The 15,082-nt window shown below is 37.0% G+C and overlaps 1 protein-coding gene across 1 annotated transcript in view; it reads left to right on the forward strand.

The window, feature by feature from the left end:
* The first annotated feature begins 8,644 nt into the window (after window positions 1–8,644).
* LOC135083671 (trichohyalin) overlaps window positions 8,645–15,082 on the forward strand; it is a 34,591-nt gene continuing 28,153 nt past the window's right edge. Inside the window, exons 1-2 of the mRNA XM_063978380.1 lie at window positions 8,645–8,802; window positions 9,089–9,211. Of these exons, the coding sequence (XP_063834450.1) occupies window positions 8,707–8,802; window positions 9,089–9,211 (219 nt within the window). The 5' untranslated portion in view covers window positions 8,645–8,706. The remainder of the gene's footprint in view (window positions 8,803–9,088; window positions 9,212–15,082) is intronic.

Below are 15,082 nucleotides of genomic sequence, written 5' to 3' on the forward strand. Positions count from 1 at the left end.
ATTTTAAGCTGGATGTTATTTAATTGTTTTGATTTGGTGAATTAAGTGTTTGGTAGTATTTGTGGCTGTTTATTGTTTCGGCTTACGGTAAATGCATGTAACGGATGAAACTTTATGAACTTTATTTAGTAGATACGGATTTTGAAGTGAGTTGTTTTTGAAATGAGTTATGTTTTGACGGCCATACAGCTTATAGCGGTTGAATACAATATCTATTCTCTACATACTATTGTCTACATCTTCAGTGCAATATAAGACTTCCATAATTACTTGACTATATTAATAAGAAATTGGACTTACTTTGTCCTACCATGTAGCTTAAATATTAATAATAACCTAGAGCAGAAGCAACAATGTAGGTACTGCATGTGTTCAGGACGATTAATCGTAAAGTAATTAAAATAAAAAAAATCTACTAAATCGGTACCTATCCTATAAAAAACATTGACAACACTCTCTAGAGTGCAAAGCATTGCTAGTTTATTGCAAAGATTTATAATTAGTCACTTTTCGGAAATCCCCAAAATTTTTAACTACTTTAGGTACCTATTATAATTAATCTCCGAGTTTCAATATACAAGAAGCCGCAAAGAATCATCAATTCTTATACGAAATCACTTAAAAGTACCTTAGACAAACCCAAAAACCAACACCCAAAATCAATTAACAAAAAACAAAAACTCCTTACCCCAAAACAGGGTAAATCTCCCCACCCTGGCAGTCATCTCCCGAGAAAATGGCGGGAAGTGGCGCCTGCGTGGACCCCCGCCCCGCGCTCGCGAAAACTTGCCGCCAATCGAAGTGATGAATTAGGCTTGCACCCTGCATCTGCTACAAACAAACAAAATTAACTTAATTAAAGTATTAAATGATCATTAATAATTTATGTAAATTAATAACCTTGATTGAAATATCAGTCGTGAAAACATAACCTAAAAGGAGTTCGTGAATGACAGACGTCATTGAAAAGTTTTGAAAATTGAATACAAGTCTGAACTTTTTTGATAAAATAAAGCAATTTGGAAAACGGAACGCAAATAAAGAGAATGCATACAACCACAAACTGCCAACTGCCACTGTAGATTTGGCAGTTAGCTCTCATGAATAAAATAAATAAATGAAGTCTACGTAAAATTGCATAAAATAAAAACTTTTTTAAACATAGGGCACAGGTTGGTTTCCCCGGCAATTTATACGTTTGCTTAAAAAACTAAATACATACTACTCGTGATAGCCAACATCCAAATAAAAATAGAATGCAGGTATTGCTGCTAGTGTTTTGTTTTGCAGTATATTCGCAGCGAAACTTTTTTCAACGAAATGGATTGACGTAATCTGTGCAGCCAGTGGTTCGGTTGTCATTCGATTGAAAAAGAGGTTGAATTTGTGAAAAGAAATCACTTTCATATTTTAATTGAATATAAAGGCACTGGGTCTCTATCAGAAGGAACTCTAGGGGTGGAATCTCCATAGGCGTGGGTTAACGGGCAAGGAGATAATATCTTGGATGGTTGACAATCACTTTCCCTACAATTTAACGTTCCACCAAACTCAATACGCTTTCAAAGATAACCTCGTAGCCGCTTGCTCACACTGGACATGACACAACTGATTGACAGTTACCTTTTTTCTGCGCATCAGTCGGGTGTTACGTTTAGGAATCACAAACCTTCTGTGGGTCTAGACAAAGTGCAAATTATAATCGCAAACCAGTCGCAAAGTGGTCGAAAAGCCCCTTTTTTGTATGGAGTTTTGACGGATTCGATTTTCGATTCGATCAAAAAGTGCGTTTTGTCTAGGGGGGCTGCTCTACAGATTTATACAGATAACATAATATTAAGATTGGTACTATTAATCATCAATAATAATTTGCAGCATCTGTGTCCGGCGCCGACATGTTTATTTCAGGCGCCCAGACAGTAATACGTTGCGAACTGAGTTAAAATAACGAGACATGAAAAATATTAATGCCATTAACGGTTCTAAAAATAATCGACCTGCATTTAAATCATAGTAGGCAAAAGTAAATAAAGATTATAAAACCAAATAATAAATACTACCTACTGCATGAAAAACACATGTACAAAGGTTACGTTATTTATTTTATGTTAAAGCGATAGTGGCAATTTTAATTGTTAAATATGTACTTATTAATCTACTCTATCGCATTGGGATAACATGTAATGTTAGAGATAAGATTGTTAATAATTAAATAAATAAATATTTTCAAACAAACTTTTATAGCTATGATGCATGATGCCATTTAGTATATAATAACAATAGAAATGTTTTTAGTTCGATTTTGAATTATAGAGTAGTTTGTGCATAAAAAAGCTACTTAAACGAGATTTTTTATAAAAACTAAAAACTTCCTTTCTTTGTACACAACCCACTTAATCACTAATGCGCATTAAAAAAGCACACACAACGAAAAGTAATATAATCACACACACAACGAACACAAAACCTTACCTATTCCTTCTATCGAGGGTAGTCGTTTAAAAGAAGCCTTCTTTTACCGAGTCTATCCCGTCTCTTTGCGCACAAAGCAAAAATAAAACATAAAATCGAACGCAAGTTTACAACAAAGTAAAGACCACAATTACAGACAAAGTAAATGAAAGATTCACTGCTGTAGGGTGACCAGGATGCTGCAACTATAGTCTGGTCCGTGAGCACGTAGAATTTTGTCCAATGACCAATGACAATGATGATGAATAGCGCTCGCACACTCACTGCGGGTGCCAGTCGCAGTCGCGACAGCAATATAATTACGCGCGAGCGATAAGGATAGGTAGCTAGGGGTCATTGGACAAAATTCAACGTGCTCAGAGACCAGGCTTTAGTTGTATTTTAGGACATATAATAAGTTTCGTCTGTGCAGTTTTGAAATCTCCAGAACAGGTCCAGAGTTTGATGTTGAGGCCGCGTTATTGGATATTGTTAACTATGTTTTTTAGCCTTTTTTCTGTTTTTATTACTTCTCTATCTACTTTTTATGCACGCTCATCTGTTTTTCCATAAGTTTTCGTACTATATGTATCTTTTTCGTTTCCTGAATATCATTTCCATTCCGTTTCTATCTAGTATATCCCTAACAGATATGATACACCTACATATTGTTGTAAAGTTCCATCTACGCACGGAAATCATAAGGTTAAAATTATGGCTACGCGCTTCAGAGAGCACGTTAAGCCGTCTGTCAAATTGAGCCATTTCAGACGCCTGCTGAGAATTTGAGATGCAAAAACGAGAAAAGCACAAGCATTTATTAAATGTTCGGAGTCATAATAATATACGTTTACGAGTACGTGTACTGCTCCTATCGACAACTCTTCAACTTACTACAAAATGTCAAATTCTATCACAGATTTGCAAAAACATAACCCTCCATCTGGCGCAGTCGGGTAAAAAATAAAGTTCAAATTCGTACTCTACGTAACTACGTACATAACAGAGTAGTAACTCCACTATGTAAGTTACCATAATCCTCTGCTCAGTTAGTTCAACAACACTATTACAGGGATAGTTCGACAACAAAGAATCTCAATCCTTCTGTCCCCCATGTCCTCATGGTCACCCTATCCCCTCTCGCACTTAGTGCTAGGACAAACTAGGACGTAAAAAAGCAAAACCCCGGACTACAATTAAACTAAAAATTTTCAGTTTAAAACTTTCAAATCGCGGGTTAAATGGATTGAGTCGCTTTAAGGGCGCATACTCATCGTTAGAGTCGTGAGAGAGTGAGACTCCGATTTCTGGGTTCGATTCCCAGGGTTCTAAGTACAAATATATTTCACGAATTGAAATGCTGAAAAGGAGCATCACTACAACTACTTGGTGAACATCCTTTTTAATGGCCTAATTTTTGTTTAAGCTCTCACCAGGCACTTTAAACTAAGGTGAGCGCTGAAGCGGTAGGAGAACCACGATGGCACCATAGTATATTAAGATGCTGTCACAACTCAGACGCAAGTGGCCAACTGGTAAGTATAAAAACGATATTAAAATATAGCAACAAACGGTTTACCATTAAATAGAGAATAAAAAGAGGTTTCCTAAACGAGGCCACTATATCCCACATTCCTAGCCCTCTGTAGAAAACATTACGTAATTTCACTCGTACTTAGCCGCTTCATGAAGACAGGCGACTAACAAGAATGGTGTCAACGCGCGATCCGGGCACAGAATGCGCGTAATTTCGGTTTTATGTACTTCTCAGCTATTAACTAACTATTTATAAGACATGTACTAAATATACTTGATAACTTTTTCCCGTGGCTTCACCCTCGTGAAATTTTGTCTATCACAGAAAAACATTATGTACTGTTTCAAAAATCGGTATAAAAACTATCATACTCGTATGTCCTTTTCCGGGACGCTATCTCCATACCAAAAATCGAAATCGGTTCAGTGGTTTAGGCGTGAAAACGTAACAGACAGACAGAGTTACTGTCGCATTAATATTAGGTAGGTATATTATAAATAGTACTGCTAATAACTGCTATCCTCACATACTTTCACATTAACATTAGTAAGATTTAAAAGCCACACGATGCGATTCAGTGCAGCCTCGAGTCGTTTATTTGCCCTAAAATTATATGACAGCTTTTATGATAGGACGTCGCGACACTCTATGTAAATTATGCCTAGTTGTCGTTACTCATATGATTGATTTTAATGCTTATTTATTTCAGTATCGTAGTTGACTGCTAGACTTCGTATCTACACGTACAGGGACGCTACAAAACTATTCTAGGTTTTCATTTTCATGAATGCGTGGTGCTATAATATAGCAAAGAATAAGAATAATACATAATTTTATTATGGACTCTACACACGAAGCCTGGCGACAAGCCGGCGACTTGGTGTCAGCGGCTTTGTTTCAAAAATAATTATGTCGTCAACTTGTGCTTGCGAGTCTCACCATGTCGGCAGATCAGCGGGTTTGTTTTACGCACTGATATCAGGAAGCTCGTAGAAAACCATTGGACGGATTTATTTACAGCTAATAATCTGACCGGCACGTAGAGACTATCTACACTCAACATCAAATAAACCGCACCTTCCGCGACGCGAACTTTAAAGATTTTCTTCTGACACAATCATTGTACCCCAACAATATTGGTGTTATTTGAAAGCCCAATAAATATCCTTAAAGAAAAATACATTTAATTTCTAAATAAATGATTAACATATACCATAAATGTGACTTGAAAATAGACCTTACTTTGGGCTCACCTCTGGGATCAATTAGACCAATTTTTATGGTTATAAAACCAAATAAAGATCTCACGTGTCCTCTTTAACAGATGCATAGCGATTAATCCCAACTTAACAGTTTTATAGTCATAAAAAATGGCTATAGCGTAACTACCTATTTTTTGAAGAAGTGACTCTGGATCCTTGTAAAGACACATTTTTGGGGTAAAAATCTTTCCTTTAATGAAATGAAGTTTAGAACTAGGCTTTCAAATGGTACCAATGTTGGTGGGAAGTGGGGATGCATACGTTTGATAAGTGCTTGTCGCGGAGGTGCGATTTATTTGATGCCGAGTGTATTTATCGGTATGTAACAAAAGACAAGTCACATTCTAACGCTTCCCCTGGCGGCGAGCTAAGAAGGTGTCATCCTAGATTTAAAACTTACCTCAACAGCTACAGGTACTAAGCCCGCTCTAAGAAGCCTCCTGTATTCACTTCTAGGTAAAACATTTTCTTTAGAACTGACTATCACACCGAAGGCTCTATTTCTAAGAGTAGGCGCACACCGTTGATTTTTAGTTGGCCGATAGTTGTGCCCGATTTTAAATTGTATGAAGAATCGGCCAAATTGAATCGGCGTAGTGTGCGCACTCCCATACATGCCCATACTGATCAACTGCCCGACTAAACTATTGGCCGACGAAAAATCAACGGTGTGCGCCTACTCTAAAGAGTACGAAGCGATCTACAGACAGATTGAAGTCACATTAAAAATCTGCTTTCAATTTTGACAAAGGATTGGCTCTTAGAAACGTCAAATAAACACTTTTTAAAAAGTTGCCTTTATGCTGCCAGCACTCACAACATTAAAAAGGTCAATATTTCCTTTGCTCGGTTCGAAAAAAACCTAAGAGGTTAAATCTCATTTCGTATGGATACAGTTCTTTATTGAAATTTTATTTTTTATAATCATAAGAGCATTCAACTTCCGAAATTACTGCATACTTGTACAAGATGAGAGATATATTTGCCTATGATGGCTTTAATTTTGGAATAAACTAACACAAATAGGGTGATTGGACAAAAATAGGATGATTGATTGATAGTAATTTGACTGTGTCTATTTTATTTTCATTACAGTCATTGTCCAAATACCTATGTCATGAGGTGTAAAAAAGTATTAAAAGTCTGAATGTTCGCCCGCATCATTACACTTCGGTGTGACTGGGTCTCTTTGTCAGAGAATTGTCTCTTGGCAGTTTAGCTCCCCTTTGAAATAGTCGCGCGAACTTTCAGATTTTTTCAGTTTAGAATATTCTGAACTTATAGGCTTAATTGGAAGCTTCGGACTCGAGTCACCGACCACTTGAGTACCCGTTTTTTAGTTGGCAGACTGGAGAGGTTTCAATTGATTTCTGCAAGTTTGTTCGTGGTTACTAGGGGATGGGTGGGCAATGCAGTAAGATTGATCCATAGTTAAGATACAGATTTCGTTCGTTCGTTCGTTCGTTTCAGCCGAAATACGTCCACTGCTGGACAAAGGCCTCCCCCAAGGATTTCCACAATGACCGGTCCTGCACTGCCCGCATCCAGGTACTTCCCGCGACCTTTACCAGATCGTCGGTCCACCGTGGGAGGCTTGCCCACACTTCGTCTTCTAGCCAGTGGTCGCCACTCGCGATAAGTTTAGTTAGCCATTTTAGGAAAGAGAGCTCAAGTATTTTAATCTTCGGTATCAAACGATAACGCAATCGATGTTTAAAGGCTAATTTAAAAATCTTTCAAGTTTCAGGTTGAATCACAATATTACCTACTCGTAAAAAGATATTCAACTAAGATACCAAGCAAAAAAATACAATTTCTGTTCATTTTACAGCATAACTTTTTAGTACTTGATTCTAAAATGATTAGGCAAATTGGGCTGTAGTTTTCAAGGTACGTAATTGCAAAATAAAGTTATCTAGCAAACAGGGTACAGTCCTCCACATCAGACTATACTTTGCTGTTGCAAAATAGCATGTATTAACATTAGAAAACATCCTATTTTTAGTCACAAAATAGATAGTAACAGAAGGCAATCACCTGTATGTACCAATACACCCATAAGTACATAACACAAGCATATAAGTTGCTTACTTTGGGGCTAGCTGGTGCTGTGTGAATTTGTCCAAAGATTTATTTATTTTGCATACGCACACAGACGCGTCTCAAGCGGGCGCCATTTACGCACGCTCGCATTGGTTCCAATAATCGCAAACCAGTCTAAACCAATCGAATGTGTGAGCGTTGTCTGTCTATGTATGCGTTTCTCAAGCGCACTTTGTGTGTAGATTGTCTTCTGCCCCTATCTATTCTGTGGTTTAGTTGTACGCTGCTTTCTCTGCAATAATCTTTTACAATGTCGACTTACTTGTCCAATCTCGGCCATTGTAAAATTTTATTTTACTTCCAAAAGGATTCCGCAGACGTTGGTCTGGACATAAGGATTTAAGCCAAACCAGTGTTTATGGTTTATAGTTAGTTTCAGCTTTACAAGAGCTGCTGGTATAGGGTTGCCAGGTCCAAAAACACAAAAGCCGGACTCTGTGCTTCATTTGTCCGGACATTTTACCCTAAAAGCCGGACATGTCACCAGGGGGTGCAATCAGTGTCATAGCTCACGAGTGAGTACTATCATCATCGGTTACCCAACATCGTGATGCGTGCGCTTGATATTATTCTGTAGCTCGACTTTAACTTTAACTTGACTTGCAGCCACATACAAAGCCTAACAAAAGCCGGACAGGCCGGACAAGACAATATTTGACCGGACAAGACCGTAAAAAGCCAAACATGTCCGACTAAGGCCGGACACCTGGCAACCCTATGCTGGTATAAAGTCCGAGTTGGATATTAACTTTTCAGCTGAATTGTATTTTCAGGACGCGCTTAGGCGAGACTTAAAGCATTGACAATAAACCCTTCAGCGCACACGTCGTGTCGCATAAAGGCGACGCGAACGTGACGTAAAGGTGACGAGAACGAGACGTGAACGCAACGCAACATGAACCTGAAGTGAAAGTGACAGGATTGCGACGCGACTACGACGCTGGTTAGAAAAATTAAAATGAACCCGTTGTAAAACGACCCTCACACCGTCAAGTATTTTTTTAAATATTATGTATGACTCACATTTTCATAATAAGCATCTTATAGATGCAATATGACATTACAAATAATTAAGCCACGATAGCCGAATGGTGAAGGGGTCGAACTGACCGACTATTGTGGTGAGCCCACTCGTAACACAAGCATATTATTATTTAGCTTACCACGAGGGGCTAAAGGGAGTATTAGTAATTTGTACAAAAACAAATTACTAATAAATAATATTTAAAAAAAATAATAGATATAGAGCAAAGGATTATTTTATTATTAAAGCAAAACTAGTAGGCTTCAACGTCAAACAAAAATGGTTACTCATTGAAAGTTTACAATATTTTGTACTAAACATTTATAACAATGGAGAATCAGACTTCAAGTACCACTGACACAAACACCAATGACATGGAGGTGCTGAGGAAAATGGAGGATGAGCACTGCAGGCTGCAGAGACAAGTATGTTATCAAGCTACATATTTGTTGGAATATCGCACTTATTGCAACTACTTACATTGGGAGTCATAGTTGTTAACTTTGTATTGAGCAATTTGTGTTCGTTAAACACCACCATACAAGAATGCGAAATAATTGGAGAGAACTATTTCTAACTTTAATACTGCTTTTCAGATAGTAGTGTCTGAGTTTGTTGCGGTGCTTCTTCTTAGCACTTACCAAAAGTTAGGAGAAAAAAAATATAGGTTATTTTAAACTGTAATTTTATTACTTTTTCCATTCATTTCAGGTCCGAATGATCCAAACAGACCGACAGCACCGCACTATGGGGGTTCACCCTCAGTTCAGAAGACAGGACCAATTGCTGAGGACCTTGAAGAAGGACTACATCAGCTTGATGACCGACTTGAAGGTATGTAGATGGTGATGGTGATGGCAGATAGTGTTCAGAACTTTATATCGAAACCGGTCACAGTGATACTAGGACTCCATTGATAACTAGAATAGACGCTTATGGACTCTACACGCCAAGCCCGTGCCGCTTGGTGTCGGCGGCTTTATTTAGAAAGAAAGAAAGTATTTATTTGATGCGAGTATTAAAAGCGTTACAAATAAATAACAACTTAAACACTAAAAAACAGAGTACACGCACCAACATTGAAAAGAATCATGTCGACGACTTTACCACTCAAGTTTTTGAAAAGGCTTATTCCACTAATATACCAATCCCCGTCAACGGGGATTAGTGAACTTTTTGTTCACTATTCCCCGTTAACGTTAAATTGGAACTTTAATGGGGAATAATGAACTAAAAAGTTCATTAATCCCCATTGCGTTAAAAATAAAATCCTAATACAACGGCGATTAATGAACTTTTCAGTTCATTATTCCCCATTATAAACTCCAATTAGCGTTAACGGGGAATAGCGAACAAAAAGTTCACTAATCCCCGATGACGGGGATTATCAACGGGGAATAGTAGAATAAGCCTTTGAAAACATTTAAAAATTCAACGACTTATGTAGGCGATAGGTGGGTGTCAGTGTGACATCCTTTATGTAGTGTTATTTTTAAAACTATTTGTGTATTATAAAAAAATATGGAAAATCTTACAAAATCACAAAAGTTATGTGTTGAAAAAAGTCTTGTCATATCTGTACACTTATGTATTCTTTGCCGCCACCATCACTTTACCATCATTTCATGTTTGTGTATCTGTTAAGCTCGAATCAACTGAAACAACAGTTGCAGGGATGTGCGAAAGACGTTATTTTAGTTGTGCTTGTTCTTGCATTGTAAGTTATCTTATTTCGACAGTCGCCTGCTTGTGAGGGATTAGAAATGAGGAAGCTTGGAAAATAAGCTTTAGGAATATGGGAAATGGGGCCAAGAAATTGTAAGCGTGTGCAAACCTACCCTATATTTTGTTCTTAAGAGCGTAAAATATCCTTAGCTAAAAAAATCTGAACAGCCCTTCCCCTGAATGAGATTTTCCCCTGGAATAAAAGTAAACAAAATAAATTTTTAAACAAAAAAATTAAGACAAATAAAAAAACAAACTATAAAGTGCACGTCGCAGACCAAAGCTAGTAGTAATTATAGTTACAGTAAAACATGATTTACTTATACGTAAAGTCATTTCATAACATTTTATAATGTTATTATTAAACTTTATTAAAATATGTAAAGTAAGTATATAGTCTAGTCATACAAAGGACCTGAAAATAGGTAAAGGGCGTAAAAACTAATTTTAATTAGGGTCCCTATTGACCAACTAAGCCTTACAGAATTTTAATTAAATTACTAGTATTTAAACAAAACACAGTTTACATGGCCTCGCGTAGACTGATAAAATTTTAGTCATTATCTAATAGAATTAAAGTGGGAACATTCAAAATATTTTGACACGAGATAATTTATAATTTTTTTCTACTAAATTGAATCTTTTGAATTCAAATTCAAATTATTATTTTTATTTTTTTATTTGCAATAAATAGGGTTTACAAAAAGGTGTTTCAAAGAGATAAATGTTGCTTTCACCTATTTAACTATGATGACACAGCATGCAAATTGAGAATCGATCCTAGGACTCAGGCTAATTCCCATAGCTACACCATCATCACCAATTCATTAAAGCAAATGTTGATTTGCATTTGAACTTGTTCAAAACATACAAAGCTGACCTAATTTTTTGCCTGTAACTTAAAAACAGCTGAACTCGATAGAAAATAACCAATATATTTACAAATACCCACGAAAGCTTTGTTCAAAGCGAACCATTAAATTGCTTCTTACAGGATTTGCCACACTGGATGCGGTCTGCGGTCAGGTCATAGAGAACGCAGCATGTGTACGAACAGCTTTTTCGGTCTCTATACATTTCGTATTGATGCGATCTGACCGTGCGGGCATGAGCAAAGAACGCAAACCGCATCACTTTCAGAGTGTCTTGTCACGACCGCTGACAGATTGCCCTGACCGACAATGTTGTTCATACATGATGCGGACATTCATTATGACATGTGTGCTTACCATGAGTTTTAAACATTAGGTGTGCTCGGTATAAGGCCTCAGCCTCGAATTTAGCGGGCAGCGGCGCGGGAGCGGGGCGGGCAACGCAGACCCGTTCTCGAAACAAGCGGGCAGCTCGCGCGGCGCTTTAGCGGCGAAGTGTTGTGTTCGGGGTTGTGTTGTCGAGATATTTGTTTTTATTCGCAAACGAAATGTCTGAACAACGGCGACAATTTTATTTCGATTCAAATTTATTCCTAACGCTCGATTTATTGTGGGCAAAAGAAGGAGTGCGCTGCCCGCTCGTTGCCCGCTCCCGCGCCGCTGCCCGCTCGTTGCCCGCTCCCGCACCGCTGTTTTCGAGAACCGGTCTATTTGATTTTACGCACAAGATCCTGCCGCTCCCGCGCCGCCGCCGCTCCCGCGTCGCTGCCCGCTAAACTCGAGGCTGAGGCCTTAATGTCATTAAACGTATGACAGCAAAGGTGACTGAGTTTCTTCCGCCACTTCTCAGCAGCAGCCCATATCATGTTGTCCCGAAGTGGTGGTAGGGCAAGCTATATTTGCAACGTGTATAAGTGCCCTAGATAGGGCCTATGTACTGAATAAACTATTTAATCTATAATATAAAAATGAATCGCAAAATGTGTTGGTAAGCGCATAACTCAACAACGCCTGGACCAATTTTACCAATTCTTTTTTTTAAATGTTTGTTGAAGTCCAAGGATGGTTTTTACAGCGAGAAAAGTTTGAATAATTTCCGGGTAAACCCTAAAAAACTCGAAACTTCACCCCTAAGGGTAAAACGGGGTCCATGCGTACGAAGTCGCGCGGGCGCTATAGTCTTTTTCACCTAAGATGATCCGTATGACGTTTCGAGTTTGAAAGATTTAGAGATGTCACATAACTAAACCATTGTGATTTATCTATCGATTTTTTTCGAAGAGTTAGTAAAACCTACTTTTAGAGAAATATTTTGTATAGGTGTTATTTAACAAAAAACATGTTTTTTTTAATTACAAATATAATTGTAACAATTTTTTATTGATAATATTCAAATTTCATGGTTCGTGTTCAAAAAAACGATTCCTAAAAAGTACTGGTTCTGTTTCTATAAATTAAAAACTATTAATTTATTTTCAATGCGTTTATTAAAGTCAATAATCGAAAAATATAGTTGATTTTTGTGATGTTTTTAATAACTAAGTATTCACTGCAATCGATTAATGAACCGCGGAAATAATCGATTTTATTATACAAGAAATACCCCAGCACTAAATCTATTCCGTTTCACACATTGCGTACATTAAATAAAAAATATTTTTACATCGTATTTAATTAAAATATAACCAATAGACTCAGATTTTACTATACAGGGTGTCCCGTAATGTAACGTCAAGCCGGAACTGGGTGTTGAGGCAAGTTATGCTGGTTATCAGAAAAATATAAAAAAAAATCTATGTGGCATGTTTTCAAAATAATGGGCATTTAAAAAAAAACAAAAATTTCTACTCCAGGTGACGGTCTTTTTACTCGTGTTGCCACAAATCTTCACTTTTTCCAAATTTTTTTTTTGTTATGTAACCCTGAATAATGCTTCTCTAAATTGTTATCAAAATTACAAAACCAGCTGCTCCAGCTTGGATGAAAAAAATACATTTTTCCCAAAAAAATTTTCAAAATAAAAATTTTGCCTAGTTTAAACTGACTGTACTGAAAAATAATTGTACTACGCGAGTGTGGCAAGTGACGTCATAATTTGGCGCATTTAGTAAGGATTCCAAAATGGTATAACACTTGGTAAATTCTTGCTGTAATTGTCGACAATTTTTGGTTTTTTGGAAATAATCCCGTTTTTAACTTTATCTACCTTGGTTAAAAATTATTATTCTAATGTGCCCAAAATTCAAGTTTCTGGCTTAAATGAGGTGGAGAAGCCATTTTAAAAGGTATGAGCGGGACGGAGAGGGCCATCTTACCAAGCAGGGATGTTATGGATATCCGTAACCGTAACCGAAACTATCGGATATCCGAAATAAAAAAATATCCATAACCGTAACCGAAACTGATTCAAAAGTTACAGATAGTTTCGGATAAAGGCGGAGTCTAAGGGTACAATTATTCCAAACTGCAAAACTCTATGAAATCTGCAGTATACACGCCGCAGCGGCAATGCCGCGCTGCCGATTTCATAGAGTTTTGCAGTTTGCGGTCTGCGGCCCGTCTTGGAATTGTACCTTAAATCTTAATATTTGTTACCAACTTGTCTGGCATTCCCTGGCACCATCTAATATGCCAGCCTGTTTAACCTTTATCATACATAGGTGTCGTCTTAGTTGGTACATAAAGTAGCTATGTGGGTCACGCAGCATCTTGCTATTTGAATTATACCTACATTTTTGAAATTCTAATAATTCCGTAACCGAAATTATCCGAAACTTTCGGATAATCTGAAATGATTTTATATCCGTGACCGTAACCGAAACCGGTATAATATTATTCTAATATCCGTAACCGTATCCATAACCGAAACTTCATATCCTTATTATCCCTGTTACCAAGTACAAGTGCAGGCAGAGCAGGTAGTAACGGCGCGCACGCACGGGTGACTTTTGTCACAGTATGTCAACTACTAATTACTGTCATGGTGACAAAAGTTTCTGTGACTGACTGTACGGTAGTCAGTCACAGAAACTTGAATTTTGGGCACATTAGAATAATAATTTTTAACCAAGGTAGATAAAGTTAAAAACGGGATTATTTCCAAAAAACCAAAAATTGTCGACAATTGCAGCAAGAATTTACCAAGTGTTTATACCATTTTGGAATCCTTACTAAATGCGCCAAATTATGACGTCACATGCCACACTTGCGTAGTACTTTTTTTTTTCAGTACAGTCAGTTTAAACGAGACAAAATTTTTATTTTGAAAATTTTTTTGGGAATAATGTATTTTTTTTATCCAAGGTGGAGCAGCTGGTTTTGTAATTTTGATAACAATTTAGAGAAGCATTATTCAGGGTTACATAACAAAAAAAAAATTTGGAAAAAGTGAAGATTTGTGGCAACACGAGTAAAAAGACCGTCACCTGGAGTACAAATTTTTGATTTTTTTTAAATGCCCATTATTTTGAAAATATGTCACATAGATTTTTTTTTATATTTTTCTGATAACCAGCATAACTTGCCTCAACACCCAGTTCCGGCTTGACGTTACATTACGGGACACCCTGTATATTTCAAGACAAGTAGTTAATTTTTTTTTATTATGTTGCTAATAAAATACAAATATTTTTTTTAAAAATATTCTGCATATGTAGTATGCGTAATATGGATAACCTTGAAGTGTCATACGGATCATCTTACGTGAAAAAGACTATAGTAATAAATAATAATAATAATAAATATCCTTGGACATTTTACACTGCGCCGCTAGCCCCAAACTAAGCAAAGCTTGTACTATGGGTACTAGACAACGGATATAAACATACTTAAATACTTTTTTTTTTGTAAATACATACATATTATACATAGAAAACACCCAGTCCAATACAAACAAATATGTTCATGCACACAAATGTTTGTACTGTGCGGGAATCGAACCCGCAACCTCCGGAATAGTAGTCCGATTCGAACTACTACACCAAACGAATTTTGAATTTGAATTTGTAGGTACTTTTAATTTTACTTTAATGAAGAGAGATTGTACAACGCCCCTAGCTTTTACTTTGAAGAACTAAAATCTTCATTTTTTTTTCGCACTCGCTAGCGA

Source organism: Ostrinia nubilalis, chromosome 24, assembly GCF_963855985.1.
Source record: "Ostrinia nubilalis chromosome 24, ilOstNubi1.1, whole genome shotgun sequence".
Classification (NCBI taxonomy): Eukaryota; Metazoa; Arthropoda; class Insecta; order Lepidoptera; family Crambidae; genus Ostrinia; species Ostrinia nubilalis.